Source organism: Danio aesculapii, chromosome 18 (assembly GCF_903798145.1).
Source record: "Danio aesculapii chromosome 18, fDanAes4.1, whole genome shotgun sequence".
Taxonomy (NCBI): Eukaryota; Metazoa; Chordata; class Actinopteri; order Cypriniformes; family Danionidae; genus Danio; species Danio aesculapii.
Window position 1 is genome coordinate 9,583,032 of NC_079452.1, and position 26,127 is coordinate 9,609,158.

A 26,127-nucleotide genomic window follows, 5' to 3' on the forward strand; every position below is an offset into this window, starting at 1 on the left:
AGCATGCTTTCAACATTATTGTATAACACTTGAATCATTTTTATAAATTTATACCCAAAACCAAATGACTCTAAAGTCTTCCACAGATACTGATGCTCAATTCTGTCAAAAGCTTTTTGCTGATCAACTGATATAAGTCCTAAGTCCACCCCCATAAAGTCTGAGATGTCCAAAACATCTCTAATCAAATGAACATTATCTAAAATAGATCTACCTGGCACACAATAAGTCTGATCCATATGAATAGCTTGTTTCATTACCTCCTTCAGTCTGTTGGCCAAGGCTTTGGAAAAAATCTTCAGGTCAGTACATAACAAACTTACAGGACGCCAGTTCTTGATTTCCTGTAGATTGCCCTTCTTAGGAAGCAGTGTGATAACTGCTCTTCTGCAACTGTGAGGTAAAGAGCCCTCTGCCAAACTCTCATTGAGAACAGTTAGCAGGTCCTCACCAATTACAGACCAAAATTCCTCATAGAACTCCACTGGGAGTCCATCAATACCAGGAGACCTCCCACCCTCCATATCTTTGAGGGCATTCAGAAGCTCCTGACTAGACAAGAGTCTGTCTAGTTGCACTTTTGAGTCTTCAACAATCTTAGGCAATCCTTCATAAAAACTGGCAGATAACAAGTCATTTTCTTCACATTCACTCTTAAACAGTTCACTATAGAACCTTAGGGCTCTCCGTCTTATATCGCTTGCGTCCGTCAATACCTAACCATTTTCAGAGCATAAAAAGTGAATGTACCTGCATTGCCCATTTTTTTTCTCCAGACTGAAAATAAATTTAGATGGAGCATCCATCTGTGTTCAATTTTGGTACCTTGACCGTACCAGTGCTCCTTGTGCCTTTATACCAAGCATATTCGCTAAAAGAGATTTTTTGGACTTTAATTTCTCAGCTTGTCCTGATTCTATTTTAAGCTCAGCCAATTCAATGTAATCTTCCTAACTGGTTGAGCAAGAGGCATTACTGAGGTGAACGTATCTTTTATTACTACTCCACTTTGAACCACTTTATTCACTTTTTCTATAGTGTCTAGAAAAATAACAACAGCACTGTTCATTCTTGACGCTGACAATATACTCTCATACCAAACAGCCTCTCCAACTGCCAAACTACACTCCTCAACTGAACAAGCCATCTCTGGCACAATTTTAATTCCGTGCTTCCGTGAAAGACGTTCAAACGGCGCATCGCCTGACAGTGCCGATGCCGGCGTCACCACCGCGGCCGCCATAGCACACAAAACACCTGTCAGCAAACGCTGACGAACAGCGTTCGGGGCGTCACAGAAACAATCTTTCTCTTCCACACACCAGTTCAACCTCTAAAACAACTTTCAATAAACTGCAGAAAATGACTTTCAAGAAAGAAAGGAAAGATAGAAACTCACTCGTGCTGCAAACACACTTTCACGCCACCTCCGCCCACTCACTCCCAACATCCGCTCAGAGAGAGAGAGAGAGAGAGAGATCGAGAGAGACGGATGGAGACAGAAAGAACATACACGCAAAACTGTGCGGTTCATAACAATCTAAACACTGGGGTACCTCAGGGCTCTGTTCTTGTGCCACTTCTCTTTTCCATCTACACGACATCTTTAGGACGAGTCATCCAGAAACATGGATTTTCCTACCACTGCTATGCTGATGATACCCAGCTGTACCTCTCTTTTCACCCTGATGATCCGTCGGTTCCAGCTCGCATCTCAGCCTGCCTGTCAGACATTTCACACTGGATTAAAGATCATCATCTTCAGCTTAACCTCGCGAAAACGGAAATGCTTGAAATGAACTTTTCAATCCAGATGGATGGGGCAACCATTACTGCATTCAAAATGGTAAAAAGCCTTGGAGTAACGATTGATGACCAACTAAGCTTCTCTGACCACATTTCTAGAACAGCTCGATCTTGCAGATTCGCACTCTAACATCAGAAAGGTCAGACCCTTCCTATCTGAACATGCAGCTCAACTCATTGTTCAAGCTCTTGTTCTCTCCAAACTGGATTATTGCAACTCTCTACTAGCTGGGCTTCCAGCTAACTCTATCAAACCTCTTCAGCTGCTTCAGAACGCAGCAGCACGAGTGGTCTTTGATGAACGGAAAAGAGCATGTCACTCCGCTACTCACCCGTTTGCACTGGCTGCCAGTTGCTGCTCGCATCAAATTCAAAGCTCTGATGTTTTCTTACAAAGCGACCTCTGGCTTTTCTCCTTCTTATCTGCTCTCACTTCTGAAGATTTATGTGCCCTCCAGAAACTTTCGTTCTGTGAATGAACGTCGCCTCATGGTTCCATCCCTAAGAGGGAAGAAATCACTTTACCGAACTCTCGCATTCAATCTGCCCAGTTGGTGGAATGAACTCCCTAACTGCATCAGAACGGCAGAGTCACTTGCTGTCTTCAAGAAACGACTAAAACTCAACTATTTAGTCTCCACTTTCCTTCTTAATCTGCAACTGCCTCTCTGGCTATATCACTAACTGTACTCTCTCTCAAAAAAAAACTTACATTACTAATGCTTTGCTTCTTAGACTTTACACACCTGAAACTTGCCTATAGCACTTATTCACTGTTGCTCTTATACTTGTGTAAATTGCTTCCTTCTCCTCATTTGTAAGTCGCTTTGGATAAAAGCGTCTGCTAAAAGACTAAATGTAAATATAAAAGTTTCGAGTATAACATGACCTGTTGGTGAAACCTATAGTTACCAATTAATTTTAAGTGTCCTGTTTATAGAGTCAAAATCAATAGCTTCATCTTTAAAATCTTTTGTTAACTCTACTCTTTTAATGTAATAGGATTTCTTTTTCTAGATGTACCCAAAATTAACCTGATTAATATTTTTAATTGCTCTATTTGAAATGGCTAATGTGTGTGCTGGATATATTAATCATTTGATATAACATTCCCAAGTATTTAACTGTGGATTTTAGTGGGATATAAAAGCCAAGGTTAACTGGCAATGGTGAATTTGTAATTCAAATTTACTAAAATTAATTTCTAGACCAGAGGCATTAGAAAAGGTGTTAATTATTTTTAGTATTTTAGGGACCTCTGATAACTGTTTCATAAAGATGGTAGTATCCTCAGCAAATTGACTAATGATAACTGGTAAACCCAATATCTCTAATGGGGCTATATTACAATTTTTAATAAAGATAGAAAGCATCTCTGTAGTTATAATAAAAAGAAGTGGGGAGATAGGGCAACCTTGTTTAATACCACAATTAATAGGAAACCGTGGTGTTGTGCCACCTGATAGAGAAATGGAACTATTAGAATTTTCATACAATGATTTTACAATATTTCTAAATCTCCAAAACATTTTAAACAGTTAAATATAAAGGGGTGTTCTATCGAATCAAATGCCTTACAAAAATCAATGAAAAATATAAAGCCATCATCTTCAATTAGATGTCTGTAATCTAGTAAATGATACACAAAACGGATATTGTTGTGTATAGATCTCCCTCATAAAACCAGATTGAGAATCACTTCTAATTTTATGTAAAAATATTTTTAATTTATTTCATATATATTTTTGCATATATATTTTATAATGTGTTCAATAATGTAAATTGTTTAAGAATTTGGGGTCCTTATTAGGTTTGAGAATTAAAGTTATTAATATATAGTGGGAGGGAATGTCATACTTTCAGTTGCTGCTTTTAACATTAAAAGAAATGGCTTTTTTAATAATGTCAAAAATGTTTGTAAAAATTTGCAGTAAGTCCATCACTTCCTGGAGATTTATCTAATGTCAAATTATTTACTGCTTTGTCCACCTCCTCATATGTAATATCTGCATCACAGAGATCTAATTCTTCATCTATTTTGGGAATAAGTTCTTTAATATGGTCAAAGAAAGAAAGTTGAATCATTTAAAGATTAAGATATGGAATATAAATTAGAGTAAAAAGAGACTACTTCCTTAGTGATCAAATCTGCATCCGTAACTAACTGGCTCTGAATCAATAATGATTTTATCAATAGTCTATCTTGCCTCTTTTTCTCCAACCGACAGAAATAAAATATGAGGTGCTTCTTTCCCCATCCTCAATCCATTTCGCCCTGGACCTAACAAAAGCCCCTTCTGCTGTACGAAGATATATTTTATCAAGTTGGTTTAGGAAGTTTCTTAGTTTCTGTTTTTCGTAATCATTGTGTGATGCTTTGTTATAATAGGTATTTATTTCTTTAATAATACTTTGTTCAGATTCTTTGTTACTGTTATTAAGAGTTTTTCATAATTAATAGAATATTCCCTTATTTTAAATTTAAGAAATTCCCATTTAGAAATATAAGCCGTAATAGATTCATCAGACATTACATTAGAGATAATGGCCCCAATATCATTATTAAATGCTTGGGATTGTAATATAAATTGAATTTCCTGTACCTTTTATTCCTTTTGATAGCACTGGGAGGTTTAAAACTTAATAACAGAGTGATCCATAAGCGGTGCTGCTGACATGAAGCAGTCTTTTGCAAAATGTATAACGGAAACTGAAATCAACCAAAAATCTGCTCTGGGTTTTATTACATTGTTTGGTTTAAACGATGAGTAATGTTTATTGTTAGGGTAAAGAAATCTCCACGGATCTAATAAGTTGTGAGATCTACAAAAGACAGTTAAGATGGGATTATAATTGCTATGATGAGATCTAGATGGGTATCTATCCAGCCATTCATCACTAACCATGTTAAAGTCACCACCCATGATTAAAATAGCAGTTGGATAAATGAGTTTCAGATTTATAATGCTATTGGAAACATCTGAAATCAATTGTCTGTTTTGAATTACTGTGTTATATCTATTAAAATTGACCAAAATATAAAATTGTTTATATAAAGGACGCAAATTATCCACTGATCGTTGTTACTAAATCTAGATGTTACTTATTTCACAGGTGCATTACAGAATAAGTTTGCCACTCCTGCTGATTCAGTGGATCCATGATCAAATATATATCCCCACAGGCTTATCCATTTGTTTCTGAATGTGTTTCCTGCAATAAAATAAAGTGTGCTTTTTTACCCTTGCAAAACAAAAATATAGATTTTCTCTTAGTGATCTCTCTTAAACCCCTAGTTTTAAGTGAGATACACAAAAAAAGGATTCATAAACAAATTAACAACCGTTAACTTACCACTAACGTTAGTCTAACAAACTAAACTTTTGAAAGAACAAGGAAGGATGCTCTCATGGCACGTCCCTTAAACATGAACTTAATACTTTACTTATACACTGCCCACTTATTTCACCATATTCACGTTAAAAGTCTTAAGTCTTTTTTATATACAATTATACAATACAACACTTAACTGACTTTGTCATGTACATATTACTTTCCCACCCTCAAGCAATTTTCTGTCCGCTCATGTAACCATCATCACCTCTGTACTAAGCCCATTTCCCAGCATCTCTTGCCTCTTAAGTTAACTGGTCCCGAGAGACCTTTAGCCAGGACAGATTACTGTGCATAGTTTTAGATACATGACAACAATAATTTTTTAAAAGTCATTTGTTTTTCTTTAAGAAATGTTTTATTAAATAAAAAGTGTAGTATACAGCTATATTTTGCTTGTTTTGACGCATTTAAAATTTAATCATAGTTTGGCTCTGAAAAGTCATGTGAAATAAAAACTAATTGCAATATAACACTATGAAACCATGACCCATTTGCTCATGCTTATTGAGCTAGCTTACACACAACACTCAAAAAGTGAAATGAATGAGGATAGCTAGTGAAAATGCAGAGTGGCTAGTAACGTTAGAAAACTGCTAGCCACAGTGGCAATGTCAAGCCCTGATCTCATGTCAAGAACCTTCATAGTGAAGATTTTAAAATTAGGAGATTGTCTGTTTGTTTTAAGATTTGCTTTAGCAGATTTTCTTTCAGTCTTTAAAACATCAGTGTAAAACATTGAGAAAAATATTTTCTCTGAAAGACTTTTAAAATACCATTTCAAATACTAGCCAGTCAATCCGAGACAGTTTCCGGCTCAGATAATGTGCATTCTATTTGATCACAGCTGTAAAATATGCAGTCTGGTTTATTTGGCCGCATGAAGACATTCTTGTTACCAACTTGCTTCATGCCATTAACCTCAGCCTCCTTGTGACACGTTTTAATGATCTGACCCACATATCATCTGACCATCATACTTGACAAAATTGTGCGCTAACCGGAATGTTTTACTGAACATTTTGCAACTGGTGTTATTGTATAAATTTCACGTGGTCAAATGGTTAAATTCATTCGTATAATTAATTCATAAATTTTTTGAGACATTTAAGCCATGCAACCAGTGGCACATATTTGTGTCTATCTGACATAGTTTTGGCTCAAAATATAATAGGTGCAAACAGTTTAAATTTGGCATACCTGGGGACTGGGCAGCCACTTCCATACTTCTCCAGCATGTCATTTATACTTTTGACATCCCTTTCCTTGCTGGCTTCTATTAGTTCAAGCCTCACATTCTCAAAGCTGCTGTCTGTTTCACCAGAAGTGTGCTCAGGCAGTTAATTTACTTCTGCCCTCTTTGGTTTCTTGATGTTTTAGCAGGTTTTCTGTCATCTCCCATCTTGTGTTTTATTGAGTTTATCAGGAGTTCAGGGCTTCCCAATGCTTTATGTTTGGTACGATATATTTGTACTTCAGGCTTTATTGCCACCCATAAATTCCATTAAAAATTCCAGGCTCATTCAAACAGGCATGCTTTTCTATTAGTTATGTGCTACTAGAGATCTCTGGGCATCATGGGGTTTGCTGTGTAGCAAAACATGGCCTCTGCCAGGTGCTCCAAGATATTCGCTTTGATACAGGAATTGGAAATACAGCAGGCCATAGATTTTGCCTTTCAGAGGGTGAAGGAGAGGGAATCACAATATCATATGAAATGTCAAAGTGTGTCACAGACTTCAATAAAGAGCACACACTGGAGGTATCAGGGGTGCTTTCCTGGAAACCAAGGGTCAGTGTTCTGTTTAACGGAACATTAACTACTTTCAGTGTGTCTTTATATTTAAGTTCCTTTGTGGTTGTTGGAGTGAAAAAGTCAGTAAACTCTTCATCTTTGTACTGAACATTGTTTTCAGTGGTGATGACAAATTGTTCTTGGATGGTACCAACCGATTCATCAACAGTTGAGGGTTTGCCACTTTTGAGTGTACATTTTGACTTGTGTTTTGTGATCAATGAGGACCCGGAATCTGACTGTTGGTTCCATCTTTAGAAAGACAGAAAAAAACAAATATATTATACAAAGTCATACTCAACACTGGAGACAGATGTGGCGCTTTAATGTCACCATGAGCTTTTTTTACAACAATATAGGCTAACAGGGGACAAACATCACTAAGCTTTTGTTGTTCAACAAGAGTTATGTGAACTATCTTCTCAACATGAAACCCACGATAGTGGTTTCACAATAAAATGCATCTTTTCCTCAAAAAGGGCCATTTTTTTGGACAATTTCAGTTAAATCACAAAAACCAGCAGTACCACTAAAGGCCACGATCATGCCTTTTGAGTACCTTGTTCCATAGAAGGTGACTGTGTCAGTCAGCTGTACTTGACTGACAAGGAAAGAGACGCTTGATTGATTCCTGAACATTTACATGCAGTACATTTAATAGCACTGATGTGACTCTTACAACACTTAGAGCAGGCACAACTGTTGTGGAATGCAGTAGATGACTTATCATAAGCTGATGCTTTGTGGCCAAAGAAAGAAGAATGTTTCTAAAGTGGCAGGTATGTCTCACGATCTGGCTAAATTGGCTGTGCTTTAAATCGCATTGTGCAGAAAGCAATCACAGGTCCAAAATAATTTATTAATGCAGGATAGTGTTCTAAGAAGTTGTGCTTTAGGATTAAACCTTCATTAAAAAATACTTTTTGGAATCTATGTTGGTGTTCGGAAACTTTTGAGTCAAGATATGCAACACTTGCTTTGTTGTGGACTAGGCAACAACAAGTTCAATGATGTCTTTTAAAGACACGAGTAGAAGCCAGGCTGGATCATTCAAAGGTATTCTGTGTCCAATAATGAATGGCAGCAGTCGTATTGGGGCCCAATTTTGCATGTACGTTTCCTTCAATCTTCTTTTTTGAGGAAAAGGTTGTAGGCAATCGCTGGGGACAATCAGTTTTGTCAGCCCATTTATGCAGAAATTGCGTGATGGCACTGTTAAGTTCACTGAAAGTGAAATATTTCTTTGAGATAGAAACACTTAAAGAGCCCATATTATGGGTTTTTGAAAATGACCTTCCATGTAGTGTGTAACACACTCTAAGTGAAGTGAAATATCCAGCTAAGGCTTAAATCTGTAAGTGTAGTGTTTAAAACTGTTGATTCATCTATAAAAGAGTTGACTCATAGTGCTTCAAATGAGTCGTCTTGATAACTAGTCATTAGGTGTTTCACGATGACGCGGCTACGAGACACAAGCCCCGCCCAATAGTTGCGCGTGCAAAACCAGGAGATTTGAAACCTGCGGCCCCGCCCACTAACACAAAAAAAACACTAGACACACACACACAGACGCCGCCAGTCGAATGAAGTCATGCTGTGCTCAGATGGATATTATTGACAGTCTCTACCCAAAGATGAAACTATGAAGAGTCAGCGGTTGAGGTTTATTTTTTGCAAAAATACCCCAGCATTAAAGCCCAGCCTTGTGCAGTGCTTCTGGAAAATACATGCTTACAAAGAAGACTTCATCGGCCATTTGTTAAAGGAAGGATCAGAAAAGATCATAAGGTACTATGTCAGAACATGGATCAGTGCATCATCAGTTTCAGGATCGGTTTCTTCCTCCATTTCACTAGTGTAAGTTCGTGCAATTAAAATTGTTGCCTCGTTTACTTTCGCTTGCAAATTATGTATTTAATTGTGTTTTGTTACTTGTTAACCTGATACAGTACACGCGGTTACTCGTTATATTCTCATATCGCATGTAAAGCCACGTTGAAAATGTGACGTGTGCCGTTTTGTTTACGGATTTAACGTTAAATGCTTTTGTGAGCTCGCGTTCCACTGCCGTATGTTATTGCTATGACCATCGTAAGCTAGGGGCTAGGAGACTTGTGTCGATCTCCCTAGTTCTTCTAAGGAGGAGTGTAATGTGTGTGTGTTTGTGTATGTGAGAAAAAGAGCAGGTAGAGTGTGTAACTGCTAGGGGCTAGGAGACAGGGGACTCCTGTAATGTGTGTGTTGTTGTGTGTTTGTGTTTGTGTGTGTGTGTGTCAGAGGTCGCGTTAGACTTTCTCATTGTCTGTCATTTTGACCGAGAGGGTTGTAAAAATTCCATCATAACCTATTATTGCCCATCATTTAATTAGCAAATTGTCTAATCGCTTTTTTCTTCATATTTTCATCATGAACTTGCACAACGAGCATATAGGCTAAATTATTCATTTATTTATTTGACAACTGAACAAATACTCCAAATTCGTTCAAGTTTCATGTGTTTTTTTGCACTGGCGGTGGAGGGAATAAAAATACGGCCATTTGTGCCTGAACACAAGCAGATATAAACAACAAGATATATTATAAAATATAATTCCGACTAATATAAGAACATAACTTGAAATATAATTCAGACGATGTTCTGTAGGACTATTTGCGTAATCAAACGCATCAAGGGAGGCTGATGCAGAGGCAATTGTCATTAAATTATGTGTCTTTGCCTTGGAAAGTCGACTTCTCGTGACAGTTTTAATTTTGTTCTGGAGGCTGAAGCCGTGTTCTGCTACCACACTGGAGACCAGAATTACTAGCGCAACTTCAGTCAGCGTTTTGTAGTCAGGAAACATTTCTTCTAAGGAAGTGATCAGAAGTTTGCAGGATTCTCTGAATGTGGGATTTCCTGATCCTGCAAGCACTCGTTTCGCAGGGCAAAAATCCTGCAGCACACGCTCTTTCTGCACCACGGGGGCGGATGCACCCCTCTGCGTTCCGTTGTGCTCACAAACGCGCTCCAAATCATCAAGTCCATAGCTCTTCAACGCGCTGTCAGTGAGGAGTTTGTTCTACATCGTCCACTGCATCACTTCCTCTTTTTTCACCCTTAATAATAATATCACTATTTGGCTGTTTAAAGAAACTTCTCACACTCAGCTGCCGTGACATTTTTGCAACAACTGTACGCAGCGGTGACAAAGAGGAGACAAAACAAGACAATTGCTAATTAATAAGGGCAATCTCCATCAGCTGGACAGGAGTGGGAATTACAGTTATGTACACATTACAATAGATCGCCCTCAGCATAATCTGTCAAAATGACGGATCACCCTCAGATTTTTCCGTCACTGCTGAAAAAAAATCCGTCATTGACAGAAAATATTCGGTTAACGCAATCTCTGGTGTGTGTGTGTGTGTGTGTGTGTGTGTGTGTGTGTGTGAGAGAGAGAGAGAAAAAGAGCAGGTAGAGTGTGTGATGGCTAGGGGCTAGGAGACTCGTGTCGATCTCCCCAGTTTTTCTGAGGAGGGGTGTGTGTGTGTGTGTGTGTGTGTGTGTGTGTGTGTGTGTGTGTGTGTGTGTGTGTGTGTGTGTGTGTGTGTGAAGAGCAGGTAGAGTGTGTGACGGCTAGGAGACTCGTGTCGATCTCTCCAGTTCTTCCATGTATGCACTGTGACTACTTCTATATTGTATCGCGCTGAAGGCTGTCAGTGTCGACCAATCTCAGCAGCCTGTCATCAGTCCAATCAGCGCAGATTAGCTTTGCACTGAGGAGGGGTTTGGGATCAAACGAATGACTGAACGATTCATATGGGAGTCGCTGGGATAATTAGGTAAAAATAAATGCATATTATAAGACGATGAAAGTGTTTTTTGACCTTGCATGCATATTAGAGTGTTGTTGGAGACCCTTACAATCAAAATATGACCCTATTTCATGTATAATAGGGGCTCTTTAGGCATAGATCCAATTCCAAGAAATTCCAAGATGCCTTCAAAAATGTCATATATTGGGTGGATAGCCAATCAAACAGTGGAAATAGCTCAGTTTTGCGGTGAGTGGGAAGCCATTTTTTAACACGTAACAGTTTGTCAAAGCTGGATTTTCTTTAATAGTCAATAAATGAGTGGCATGATTCTCTTTGGTCAGAACAGGAAATACACCTGACCTCTCATATTTCTTTGAAAATCTGATCTTTCTCAAAGACAGAAGCTGCAAATGAATGGTCCACAAAAATTTTTTTCCACAAATTGAATGCCCCAAGATTATCAGCAACTACACAAAACACAGAGCCTTTAACATGTTGTCTAACACTGGAAATGTAGACACTGTAACTCTTCAAAATGTATTTTAACAAAGAAGCTAGCACTTCAGCCAAATCTTTTGATGTCAACTGCTTTGCATAAAAGGGCCAAGTATACTGAGTTAAGAGTGGATTGCAGTGAATGCGGGATGTTTTTCTTGATGTACCCAGGGGGTTATAAATTTCAACCCTTCAGAATAAAAAGAATTCTCTTTATAGACTACCATCATGATATGATGCATATTGAATAGATGACAACTGGTCTTGTTCTTTACTCAGATTTTCTTTACCCAAAATATGAACTAAGGACTGGTGAATTGGGATATACTACAAACTTCACTTTTCATTTGGTTTAAGGATGTATTCACTGGGCTCAACAACTTCAAATTTTTCACCTTCTAAATGATGATGATAGCGGACCGTTATGTTTCTTTAAGTGTGAAACAACATCTCTTATTGCAGTTATGGATACAGAATTTACTATAAAGTGAAGATCTACCAGTTCATCAATGCACCGAATTGAAACATTATGAACACTTTCTAATTTCAAAAGGAGCGATGCCATTGTCAGGCAGTCACCGGAGTCACCCTATTCACTAGGACCCGTTCACAATGAGTACTGATTAACTGCACCTGTTCACAGACACACACACACACACACACACACACACACACACACACACACACACACACACACACACACACACACACACACACACACACACATACCACCACACACACAGAGCACTTGCCTTCACACAGTCATCATCGGTCCTGATCCTCGCATCTAGCGTCATCTCTTCCCATGCGATTACTCTCCAGCGATCCTTCTCCTGGTTTGCTAGCAATCTCCTGATTTCTGGTATTTACCTGTATGTTCTGATGTTTACATCTTCCTGGATTCCCTGCTTGTGTGTTTGCAATAGACTTCTCTGCATGTTCCCTCTGACTTCAAGATTCCTCAGTTAAGACTCTTGTTGACATTTCTCCACAAATATTTGTGTATTTTACCCATACTCCTGTGCTGTTTCTTTGTGAGACGTGACATAGTGACCGACCCAAGAAAAACAGAAAAACATCCAAAATGGATTCTGGAAGCACAGCACAACGCACACAAACGTCATTATACGCCTTCATGGAACTTGTCAACTCAAAGCTTCACTTCTCCCTTTACTACAACCCCCGTGACTCCCGTTGCCTCTGTAAGTCCCATGGCCCTCCCTCATACATACTCTGGTAAAGCGGCTGAGTGTAGCATTTTTTATTTTTTTTGCTTCAAGTGAATTTGTACGTAGAAATGCATCCTCTTCAGTTTCACACTGAGCACTCCAAAGTGTCTTTTCTGATTTCCTTGTTATCTGGCAAAGTACTCATATGGGCTATACAGAACCTGAATAGCCCAATAATTAATTCATATTCCCAGTTTACTACTTTTTTTTTTTGTTTTTTTTTTTCAGAAGATTTGTTTGTCTACCGGATCGCTCTTCACTTCAGACCAAATGTTTCACATACGGCAGAATAAATTATCTGTTTCCTATTACACACTGCAATTCCGTACCCTGGCAGCAGCTAGTGGATGGAACGAGACGGCCTTAATTGATGCTTATTGACAAGGTTTGAAACCATGTCTTTGCTCAGCCCTGGCCATCTATGATGATACCATCGGTTTGGAGAATCTCTTACAAGGCACCACACGTATGGCTCAATGCCTAGCTGCTTGCCATATCTCCGAAACCGATCACCAGCCTGCTGCCTGTCTTCCACTACCAGTACCTATGCAAATAGAAGAGGGGGGTGACACACTACAAGATCTGACAACAACTCAGCTCAGTCAAGCTACCAAACCACAGCCAATGAAATGTTGAGGGAGGAGTCGTCAGAAAAAGCTGAACACTGCTTGTGTGCTCATTACATCACTGACAAGAGTTTCAAGCTTTCAAGAAAGCATTTAAAAACATCATCAGTCAGCTGATGCATCAGTGGATCAATTGCTCATCTGCAAGGTATGAGTGGATTGATACACAGAGAGTTTGTATTTTTGTAATTTAATAACACTTTGAAATAAAACTAACATATTTATAACACCCTGACGTTTCCTAAATATCTGTGTATTTCTTTCTAACATTGTTATTTTTTAAATTACAAAACAGTAAAGAACTGAGCATTTCTACCTTTATTTACCATATTGGTCAACATGACTGCATGCATGTCTGCCACTTTTCACTGACTTTAAATAAATTTACTACAGAAATATCTTTCAAAACAGCATATTCTGTGCCGGGAAATAGCTCCTGTTTGAAAGTGAAAATAATAGCGAGCCCCAGACCTTTGCGTGTTCTGGTATCTTAACTACATATTTATAGGTTGTATTACCAAAAAAGATAATATTTTTAGGGTAATGGTGTCATCAAATATGATGACAGACATTCAGAGCTTAATTTTAATATCTCAATAGAAGTTTTGAATGTAAATATGACGTGACAATATAATTCTAAAAGTTACAAAATGCGATCTCCACTGTTAATATCCTGTTAATCCTACTCTCGTGTCCGTGTTAAGGCAGAATGAAGCGAGTGCATCGATGCCCATTCTGGCCAATCACAGACGTTTCTGTTGGGCTCCTGAGCACACAGGCATTCAGCTCATGCTAATATTCTCTCTCATTGGCTGCAGCTCGTAACTACATCTGACCGAATGTGGGGTCGAGTCGGCTGACTGCTCTAGAATATTCAGCATGCTAGATATTGGATTTCCGTCTGCGAGGTGTTGGCGACGCTTCAGCGAGTCTCTTTCACTCGTTGTTCAGTAGTTCACACATAAAGGCTGGTGAGCGCCGAGCACCCACAGATTTCTTCCCGATCACAGCCCGATCTGTCGATGAGCTTGTTAACTTCCAAATCGGGCTCAAATCAGGCTTAAAATCCTGTAGTGTGAACTAGGCTTAAGGGGTGGATTTACCCCATCCATCCCAGAGTGCAAGGCGATGGAGGAATACGTTTCCAAAATGTTAAAGCAAGGATTAATTTGACCATCCACCTCACCAGCAGTCTCCGGCTTTTTCATCATGGGCAAGAAGAATGGAGGTCTACGCCCATTTATTGACTACTGAGCTCTCAACTCTTAAGAGCACTAGAAGAACTACAAGAAGCCTGTGTCCTTAGCAAACTGGATATAAGGAGCACCTACAACCTGGTTTGAATTTGTGCTGGAGATAAGTGGAAGACAGCATTTATCACCCCCACTTTTATCATCAGGTGATGCCGTATGCCATGTCCATCTCACTAGCTGTATTCCAGACTTTCATGAATGAGGTGTTTAGAGATTCCTTCATCACTTCGTCATTGATTATATAGATGGCATCCTCTTATACAGTACACTCCAAGAACCTCACCGATCATCGTCTCCACGTCTCCCAGGTCCTGCAATGCTTAAGAAAGTACCAACTGTATTTGAAGGCCAAAAAGTGCAAATTTCACCGCCCTTCGGTGGCATTCCTGGGTAATATCACCCAGGAGGGTATCCAGATGGGCCAGGGCGACAATGCATGGGCCACAAGCGATCTGCGAGTTGAAGGAACCTCACACTGTGAAATAGCTCCAACGATTCCTTGGCTTCACAAATTTCAAAATTTCAAAATTACTAAACTAAATTACTCTATACTAAACTACAGTTCCATCACTGTTCCTTTAACCTCCCACCTTTGTGGCAAGCCCAAGACCCTAGCATAGGACCATTCAGCCCACGAAGCCTTCGAAAAGCTCAAGGAAGCTTTTAGTGCAGCCCCTCTCCTGCAACCCCCTGATCCCCAACGTCCATTTAGGGTAGAAGTGGACGCTTTCACCACCAGAGTAGGGGCTGTACTATACCAGCTGTCCGGTGAGTCTCCACACCTCCACATTTGCGCCTTATTTTCGAAGAAGTTGTCCCTGGCGGAGCAGAACTATAATATCGGAAATAGAGAACTACTGGGCATGAAACTTGCTCTGGAAAAGTGCCGACATTGGTTAAAGGGAGCTGAGTGTCCCTTTACGGTAATTACTGATCACAAAAACCTGCAATACCTCTGTGAAGCTAAACGACTTAATCCTTGGCAGGCCAGATGGGCCTTATTCTTTAACTGCTTTCAATATACCAACATTCATCCTGGTTCTAAAAATGGCTAAGCAGATACTCTTTCTATGATCCATGCTCCAGACCACTCCCTTGAACCTGAGCCCATTATTCCAGCCCTCATCGTGAGTCCCATCAGTTGGACATTGGACGGGGAGATACAAGAAGCCACCCTCCAGGAGCCTGTTCTGCTGGGCTGCCCAGAAGGTAAAATCTACACACCAACATCTATGAGAGAAAACCTGGGCATGACACCTCAAGTTGCGGGCTCTGGACACCCAGGCAGCAGGAGGATTCTCTCGCTCATCCAAGCTCGATACTGGTGGCCCAGTATGACCCTGGATATCATCTGGTACATCTGATCGTGCTCAGTCTGGGCTATGTCTAAAACTCATCATCATTTGCCCTAAGAAAAACTACGTCCACTACCAATACCTCAAGGCCCTAGTCTCACCTCCGTGTTGACTTCATTGTTTCTCTAAAGCAAGCAAACTTGTTTTCAGCAGAGGTTTACATACTGCATATGAAACTGCAGAGTTACTATTCCAACATGTTTTTTGTATCTATGGTATCCCTGAACTGATTGTGTCGGGCTATTCCTTTATTTATCTCTCATGTATGGAAGGCGTTCTTCAGTTTGCTTGGTGTCACTGTTAATCTCTCCTCTGGTTATCAGACAGTATCTCAGGTCATACTGCCACCAGGACCAATACAGCTGGAGCCAATTCCTTTCATGGGCCAACTATGCACAGAACTCAATACGCCAGGAGTCAACGACACAGAAAGCTTTTATGTTAATATATCTGCAGACTGTATAACTGTTTTAATAACCAGGAAAAAAAGAGATAATGACTTGTACTATTTATTTAACAAATGAAAATTAAATAGGATCACACTTTTTATTTATGTGAAACTTAAATGAATTCAAAAAGAAAAGGCAATCAATTTATTGGAAGAAATATACTTTTTAAAATAAATTCCTATAGACAACACCCTTAGACAACACCAACTTTTTACAGTGTGTCACCTTTGCTTATATCACTGCATGTTTGTATCTAGTATTTGCTTTGCTTTGGCTTTCATGGAGTTAATGTTTGTGAATAACATTAACTGGATGTGGCAGATAAGTACAGGAGAAGTAGGTTTATGCTGTTTGGCATTATAATCGTGTTCTGTTAGCATGATTGTCTGTTTTTCCATCACTGAGTCATTACGATAATTCAAACGAGGAGCTTTGACATCACTTTGCAGGCCAATCAGCTGTTAGCATTACACTGGTTACTGGAGAATCGCCTTTATTATCATTAAATACCGCAATAGCCTACAACTTTTTGCAGTTTATTTATGAATCAAATGATTAAATTTAACAAATTTAAAGCTGCTTCTTGAATTATTCCAATGCTCCCATATCTGTTTGTCCGTGGAAGTGGTTGGTGAAGAGTATCTTTTAATGATTATAATTTATAATCATTTAATAATTATTTAATTTATAAATAATTTTATTATAAATAATTTACTGATTATTCTTCCTGCACCAGCGTTTACCATATAATTATATTAGAGGGGCTTTTCATTACTTTACTGTCTCTGTATTTCGATCATTGTGGAATTCCACGCTGATGCGTCCACCAACAGAGAAAGAGAGCATGCATCGGAAAATGCATGCTAATCTTCACTTGCAGCATGCCAGTGGAATTGCATTGTCAGTGCGTGACCCATGTCATGTGACATTACCACAACACGGTATTATCACACTGTGTATTAGTCTGAGCTATAAATTGGTTTGTGGTCAAATGAGTAGTGTGGTTCCATTTCTTTTGTCATTTTATGTTTTTCGTGCTACTTATCAATTGTCCAACATGGCAGTGGGACCAGTAAAAATTCTCACAAAATTTTGTAGCAGCAGCAGGGGAAATCTTCTTGAAGTGGAACCATTTGGTAACTCTCTGGAGCCCTGATTTTTTTCTTTATTTTTTTGTTATTTATTTGACGTTATGTTTATCTTAACATTTTGATTTGTTGTTATGTTTTGACTTGTAGGAGAAACTAAATGGGATGTGCGTCAAAAAGTATGGAACTACATTGAGGTGAAAAACCTTGCCAATTTTCCTCGGCCTGTGCACAACAGAATTCCCAACTTCAAGGTATCATTCACAAAGGTCCCAAATAAGTGTCAAATTTTATGGATCAATTGGAGATTGTTAACTGTAGACGTGTGTTCAGAAAAAATTGTTTCTAATGAATGGTAACCAGTTTGTTGCATAAGAGAATCCATAAAACTAAAATGTTTCATTTTTAAAGTCCTTTGAAGTGCTTTGAAACATTATTCGTTGTGTTGATGTCTATATTGTGTTGATTTCTACTGAAGCAGGAAACCAGAGTGAGAGACACCTCTATAGAGAAGCTCCTCCCCTCTTTTTAGCTTTTAATAACCAATAGTAGTATACATTATAGCCTGACCCATCAAAAAGGCTATTTAAAAAGGCGATCATGTCTTTTATAGTATTTACTGAGTATTTGCACCCTCAGTTTGTCAGTTCAGTTGAAGATATAGGGAAAATAGTGAGTAGGCGCATGAGGTGAGATGTGCTCATGTTTTGCAGGCATGCAGCAGGACATAAACCTCTCACTGCTTATAGAAAGCAAATGATTTTATCAGCTGTAGTTAGAAATTACGCTGTTTTTATCCCTTAAGGGCTTATTATGCAGTCTCTGTTGCCATCTAGTGGATGAACAACATCAACCGTCTTTGCTCTGTTCAATGAAAGGCTAATTAATGGCCGCCGACGTGCTGTCTCTAAGAAATTATAAATATTTTAAAATAGGCACTATCCCTATAAATAAACTGCATAGTTGCAATTTAAACAACTACACTTTTGACTAAAACAGCAGCAATATTTGTCAAACGGTAGTGTCCTCTGCTTGGCACTGTATGTGTGTGGAGTAATACTCAAGGGTTGAAGAGTTAGGAGGGTGGACGAGTGCTGTTGTTTGCCGAATATTGCATGGCTCTGATTCAGACTCAAAAACCAGGCAGAACTAAATATACGAGATGCTTACTCCACGAGACGAGACACGAGATTGAGTTCATAAGAACAAGATGAGACAAAATTTTGGACTATTTAAAAGAAATCCTTAATGATTAAACATGAATGGAAAATGGTAACTGAAAAATCACAAAATGCAAAACAACTTGGGTGCATTTTGAAATCAACTTCTATGCAGTAAAGCATATGCAAACACTGCAAAAAAAAATTGCCATACACTCAGGCTTCTCCCCTGTACAATTTCACATGATAAATCCAACTCCTTTTTACATATTGAACATAAAAACTTCTAAACTGTATAAATAAAATAAAATATTATAACATGAATGTAGGAAAATCCGTTTTTTCCTCGGGTCCCTTCACTCTAGTATTTTGTATCACCAGTGAGTGTCTGCATCAAGACCGTCCAAGCTTGGAAAAGATGAGAAGAAAATCAGCTGAATGGTTCAGTATGATTTTATTCTGACACAAGGGAGGGAAGAGCAATCTTATATACACATTGAAGATCCGCCTGCAGCTGAGCCCTAACACAAAAGAATATTATCATAGGAGGGAAACAACGATACAAAGACAGCTTACAGCAACCAGAATACGTGAGAATGTGTGCGTGTAGGTATGCGCGCATCTGTGAGCGACTCAGAAAGTGGCGATTTTGCACACTCCAGATGGGACGGAATGTTCTGGCCACACCGAGATAAGATGAACAGAATATGCATACACACATTTCTGCAGTGCACAAACACCGAAGAGAGAACAGAAAAACAGGCTGTAAAAACAGTAGAATACACACATATAATAATTAAATCCTTCAATCCCCTCTTTTAGGCTCTAAATGCCTAACGCATAGGAAGTAGCTAATACCCACGACCAGTCATACTCTCAATGGTAGCATAAACACAATTCATTATACATTGTACAAGACATGGGCCGCAACAGCAAATCAGTAATACAACAACAATAATAGGAATCATCATCGATATAAAAGGCGTCACCCAGCCAAAAAGATTGTGGAAAATATTTCATCCACGGTTATGATCGGGGCGATAGTCAGCTGTCATAGCATTTTTAAATTTAGTCAGGGTACATAAGGCATCTCTCATAGCATCACTATTGATGTCATCTGATATACAAGTGCAACATGTCGTGTTTAGCAATACGCACACACCTCCACCAGAGGCAGTCAAAAGGTCGAGTGCCATCCTATTTTGCATTACCATAGTCCTAATGTTAGAGATCTCTTTATTTTGGGCCTTATCTATAACTTGAGATGCATTAATGAATAATTCCAACCTGTAATCCAATGTTTCAAGCCTTAGCATAACCTTTCCCACACCTATCTGAGGAAACAAGGACAATGTGACCTTGTTACTCGTGGACCATAGTTTGAACTCCTCAGGAACGTCCTCACCCCATATGGGGTCATGGGGCACAAAGTGGGCACACTTCGTCGTCTTCTCTTTGATCCAGCGTCTGGTACAGTGGCCATGATGAACATGTGATCAGTAACATGTATTTGGGCACATTGACCAATCCAGTTTGCGGGTAGTGACATGTAGGCTGTTCGCCCACATAACCACCATCCACCTTGGACAACATAGGTGCCATTAGAGGGGCCCGACATACTTACGGGCACTCCCTCGCCACTGCGCCATATCTGCTCACAGTTGAGAGTGCTGCCCATATAGATAGTGCCATTGGTCTAATTATAACACATGGGATACTTCAATGTGTGGTTAAAGAAAACCTTGTGTCCAACTGGTCTTCTTTGTGAGGTATGATTAAATTTTACCCAAAACATTGAATCACAGGTTCCATTTTGAGGCCTATCCTATCAATGTCAGAATCATTTATTTGAATTTGGGGGTCCTGATAACCACATCCAGCAAAGCTTGCATAACATACCCTGAGTTTTATTCATTAGTTTACCATATAGGGTGTTCTGTTTGGCTGAGTGAGGAATCCCTGAACAAACATAACAATTCGACACATTGTATGATTTTACCAAAACCTTCACATATTTATACCACAGGTTCACTCCAATAGGATCCTCTCCTGGCTCTTCCTCCCAATCAAAATGTCCAGCCTGTGCTGGTGACGTAAGGCAGGCAGTGAAATAAACACCACCAAGCATACGATGATAAGTCCAGTCACAACAACAGACACACTTCTCCAGCTCATGGTGTGAACTGACAGTTTCTATTTGATAAACAGCGCTGCGTGTTCAGCTCCTCTGCTATCAGATAGCAACCATACAGTTTATCCTCCAGGCGTTGTTAGAATTAGATGGCTGGCCAGCACTTCAATCATGTGGGTGTGGGGCGCCCCTCTGGAAAGAAAGGAGAATCTCAAGACAGATTATGACTGTATATACACATATATGCAAACAAACTTTAAACAGTAGATAGAGCCTCCTTCAGTCTGGTTGCATGGATCCACTGTGGGAAAGAGGAAGTTAAGACAGCAGTTCGAGTGACTGCAACAACTTCAGCGGGTGCACTATATTTAGTATCAGAAAGACCCTCACCCATCTTAGCAAATTGTTTAATTAATACTTTGTCCCCAACCTTGAAGGGGTGTGTTTTATCCCCTGGCATTAGTGCTGCACAGGAATGTAATTTAGCCCAGTATTGGTTCAAAACCCCAATCAGTTGTTGCATATACTCGCTAATATGAACATCACACGAGCCATCACCCAGTGCATGCCCTCCCTTTCTCCAGGGGGCTGGAAAGGGTCTACCCATTACTGTTTCATAGGGTGACAGCCCCTGGAGTACCTTGTGAGGGGACATTCTCATGTCTGCCAGTACCACTGGGATTAATGCAGGCCAGTCAGAGCGCCCCATGCTCTGCATGGCTTTTCTCAATTTGTCTTTGATTGCTCTGTTAGTTCTCTCTACTACACCTGATGACTGTGGGTGGTATGGTATGTGCAAGTGCCATGTAATGCCTAATTCTTTTGCAAGGCCTTGAATCACCTTTGCTGTGAAAGCAGTGCCTTTGTCAGAGTCAATGCCACATGGTATACCATATCTGGGAATAATGTCTTTTGTCAGATATAAAATCACAGTTTTTGCATCTTCCTTCGCACAGGGGAACGCTTCAACCCATTTTGAAAACCTATCTACAAACACCAAAAGATATTTATGTGGTCCCCTCTTAGGAAGGTGAGTAAAATCTACCTGCCATTGCTGGAATGGGCCTTCTGGCATTTGCAGCTGTTGGTGTTTAGCCTGTGGCGTAGTCACATGATTTTGAGCACAAACTAAACATCTGTCTAATGTGCTGTTAACATGATGTGATAAGTTAAGTATACACAGAAAAGACATCATTGTGTCTAATACCCCTCTTCGGCCGCGATGTGTAACACCGTGAAACTCGCGGACAAGAAAAGGTGCACAAGCAGAAGCAATGCACACACGACCATTGGCATCCAGCAAAATTCCTGAGGAATCAGGACGAGCATCGAGCTCTCCCCAATAAGTTTTGTCTGCCACTGAGGCTGTAGCTTGAATGGCCACAATGTCAATAAGTGGGAGCATAGCACTAGTCAGCACAGATGAGGAAGTGGAAACCTGAGAGATATTTAGCCAACTTGGCATCCTCCCAGATTGAGCAGCTGCTTTGGCTGCTGTGTCAGCCATATTATTTCCCTTAGCCTCAGGGGTGTCAAATGTACAATGGGCTTTTGTTTTAATAATGGCTAGTGATCTAGGCAAACGGCAGGCCTGTATGAGATCCATGACCAATGAGCTGTGAGATATGGGTTTGCCGTCTGCGGCCACAAACCCACGGGTAGCCCAAATTTGTCCAAAATCATGGGCGACGCCAAAGGCGTATCTACTGTCAGTGTAAATGTTAACATCCTGATCAGCAGCAATGTGACAAGCTCTGGTCAGGGCAATGAGCTCAGCTGCTTGGGCTGAGGAAAAAGGCACAGCTGCAGCTTCAATCACTTTGTCTGGCAGTTCACAGACAGCATAACCTGTGAGGTATACACCATCCTGTGGTTTTGAGCATGAGCCATCAACATAGAGGTTTCTAACCCCAGGAATAGGTGTGCGGGGGTACACCGTGCTGTTGTGGCGGCTGCTGATAATAATTGGGCTGCTGATAATGATTGGGCTGCTGGCAACCACCCTGGGCACCGTTGGCCCATTGCTGACTTCCTTGCTGCTCTCTCTCTGTTTCTTTCTACAATCTCTCACCCACAATAACTTTTCCACAATTACAATTCCCTGGTTTTGGCTAAGGCCAGTCCCCTTTATTGGGCTGCCCTCCTCTAGCGTTATCACTCTTCCTTTGTCCTTGTACAAACACACATACAGTATTTTTTCTGCCATCTGGAAACATACCATCACCCTCTAATGTTCTAATCTTTTCGCCAGCAGCCCTGATAGTCAGGCGGTTTCTGTCACAGAGATGGGTTTTAAGAACATCTCTGCAGCCAGGCAGACAATTATTCAGAAATGTGGACAGGAAAATTGGATTAGCCACTCCCTCATTCAAATCCAATGCTCCCACGCTGACCCACACCTCAGCAAAACGTCTAAAGAAAGTGGGGACCGTCTCACCCTTTTCCTGCTTACAGGAAGTGACATGAGACAGATCATGGTTGGCTGCTCTTTTCTCCACCAAATATTTAGTTAATTGTGTGCGAAAGTCAGCGAGTAGTCTGTCCTACTCACCCCTCCAGGGCAGTGAAGCGCGCACTCTCGCCCTCTTTCATGACTGACTTTATCATTCTCATGGTTTAATGCGGGAATTTTGGCAGATATCTCAGCATCATCATAATCTTTGCCCATTTTAGCTTGCAATACAAATCTGTAATCTGCCCCTATCAACTGGCAATGGCGCGAACTCCAGATTAACATATCGACAAAAGCCATAGGTTTGTCAACACCAGGAAGCAGAGAAATCAAATCTTTTAGCACGCTGGGTGAGGGAGGTACAATGTCAATGCCTTTGGCTTTGGCCACCCAAACAGTAGCTACATTCTTTGGTGGGTCAATTACGGACCCTTCGTCTGGACCTGCGTCCTTGGGTCTACTACAATTATAGTCTTCACACACATTGTCCCTCTGCCATTGTTTTGATGAGGGATAACTCCCCGCGACTGGAGCGACTGGGCTCACTGGCACTGAGGGTGCACATATCTGCTTTTCAGCTGATGCCTTGCTGGGGCCCAGTTCAGCAGGGGCAAGAGGGGTCGTATTGGGGGGTGGAAGGCTGTTAAAGCCGCGTTTCATAACCCTCTCTCTCCCTATCTTTACCTGTCGGGGACTTAGGAACTATTTTTAACACGGCTTTAGGAACATAGATATTCTTTTTATCATTCCAAATTGAACTCATCTTATACCATGTGCCATAGACCTCCGTCATAGATTTCATATCTCATTCAGGGTCTCCCATACCACCATAAGTCAGGTTGTAGGCAGATTTTAAATAACTGGGGTCGAATGTCCCTTCTCGGGGGAAATTCCGCCACTGGGATTGACCCTCAGTCCATCCTGCTAAATTTGAGATGTATGGTTGTGTAAAATCCCCACCCACATCTATTCATCCAATTCACAGGGGTCTCACTGGGCTCAGGCTTTGGATAAGTTTGGCCTATGATGAGAAGACTCACTGGTGATAATTTGTTTTGTCTAGTTTTTATTAGTCCATATTTGTAAGCGCTTTATCACACGGTTTTCAGCTACCGTGTGATCTTCCACATACTGTGCAACCCAAATTTAATTGGGTACAAGAACACAATTATGCAGGATGACCCATCATCTACACACTGTGCAACCCAAATTTAATCGGGTACAAGAACACAATTATGTAGGATAAACCATCATCTACACCGTTGTGGTGTAGGATAATACATCCACACAATTACTGTGTGGGATAACCTCTAAATCTACAAAATTCTACAGATAAAACAGGATATATCTTATCAGGCAGTGTGAATAAAATTCTCTTACCTGACCAGATATATCCCGGACGAGCCCCCAGAACTGTAGGAAAATCCAATTTTTCCTCTGGTCCCTTTACTCTAGTATTTTGTATCACCAGTGAGTGTCTGCATCAAGACCGTCCAAGCTTGGAAAAAATGAGAAGAAAATCAGCTGAATGGTTCAGTATGATTTTATTCTGACACAAGGGAGGGAAGAGCAATCTTATATTATTACATTATTACATTGAGGATCCGCCTGCAGCTGAGCCCTAAAACAAAAGAATATTATCATAGGAGGGAAACAACGATACAAAGACAGCTTACAGCAACCAGAATACGTGAGAATGTGTGCGTGTAGGTATGCGCGCATCTGTGAGCGAGTCAGAAAGTGACGATTTTGCGCACCCCATATGGGACGGAATGTTCCGGCCACACCGAGATAAGATGAACAGAATATGCATACACACATTTCTGCAGTGCAAAAACACAGAAGAGAGAACAGAAAAACAGGCTGTAAAAACAGTAGAATACACACATATAATAATTAAATCCTTCAATGAATAACACTGTAAATGCAAACATTAAGTGTATCTATAGTCAAAGTACTGCTCTCTCAAAACTAAAAGTGCAAACAGAAACAATGTTTTTCTTCAAGCATTAAAACAGATTTTTTTTTGTTTTTGTTTTTTTTATTGAGCATATATATATTATACAATTTCAATCAACAATATAAAAAAGGCTCAAATATTTTTGTGTGAATATACATACAAAACAAAGCAGAAAAGACAAACAATGTGGAAGTAGAATACAATTTTGTAGCAAGAAGTACAATAAGTTTATACGAAGTACGTGTTTATACAGATACTGATTGTAAGAAGTCTATGAAGGGTTGCCAAGTATTATAAAAACCTGAGAGATTGTCCTTCAATAGATATCTAATTCTTTCTAAATGTAAAGTATTGGAGAGATCTCGAAGCCACATTTTGTCAGTAGGAGTCGTTGGTCCTTTCCATGACATCAAAAGCAATTTTTTTGCAGTAATAAGAGAGTAGGAAATGAACCGCTGTTGGGCTGAAGTAAATTTTCTAAATAACTCTGATGTGCCAAGAATGATCAACAATGGTTCAGATAACTGTGTAGTCTTAAAAATTCTTGACAATACATTAAATACGTCAGACCAGTAGTTTGTGACCTTCGGGCAAGAAAGAAAAGCATGGAAAAGTGTTGCATTAGGGGATTGACATTTATCACAGTTGGATAAAGCGTTTGGGAAAATGTTGTGGATCTTTACTTTTGAAAAGTGAAGCCTATGTATAATTTTGAATTGTATAAGACGATGTCTCGTATTATAGGAGCAGGAGTGTATGTGTTCCAAAGATTCTTCCCAGATGTCATCAGGAATATGGGTACCCATGTCCTTCTCCCAGCTATCCTTATATTTATTGGATGAGGGGGGGGGGGGGTATTGTTTGTAATTTATTATATATATTAGAGATAAATTTATTTTTATATGGAGATATAGTGCAACATTCATCAAGCATAGATTGTGGTTGTGTAACGAAATCTGGCTTGAATTTTCGAATGTAATCTCTGACCTGTAGATATCTAAAGAAATTATTGTTATGTAATTTGAACTTTGTTTGCAATTGTGCAAAGGAAGTAAATTTACCCTCAATATACAGGTCACGGATACAACATAATCCTAATTTCCTCCAATTAGTAAACGTCAGATCTAAATTAGAAGG

The 26,127-nt window shown here is 39.8% G+C and overlaps 1 protein-coding gene across 2 annotated transcripts in view; it reads left to right on the top strand.

The window, feature by feature from the left end:
* Positions 1-26,127, top strand: part of mthfsd (methenyltetrahydrofolate synthetase domain containing) — an 83,393-nt gene that overhangs the window by 13,171 nt on the left and 44,095 nt on the right. Inside the window, exon 2 of one of the 2 annotated variants that reach the window (XM_056478161.1) lies at positions 17,438-17,541. The exons of the other annotated variant lie outside the window; for it this stretch is intronic. Coding sequence (XP_056334136.1) covers positions 17,438-17,541 — 104 coding nt within the window. The remainder of the gene's footprint in view (positions 1-17,437; positions 17,542-26,127) is intronic. 2 annotated transcript variants of the gene reach the window in all.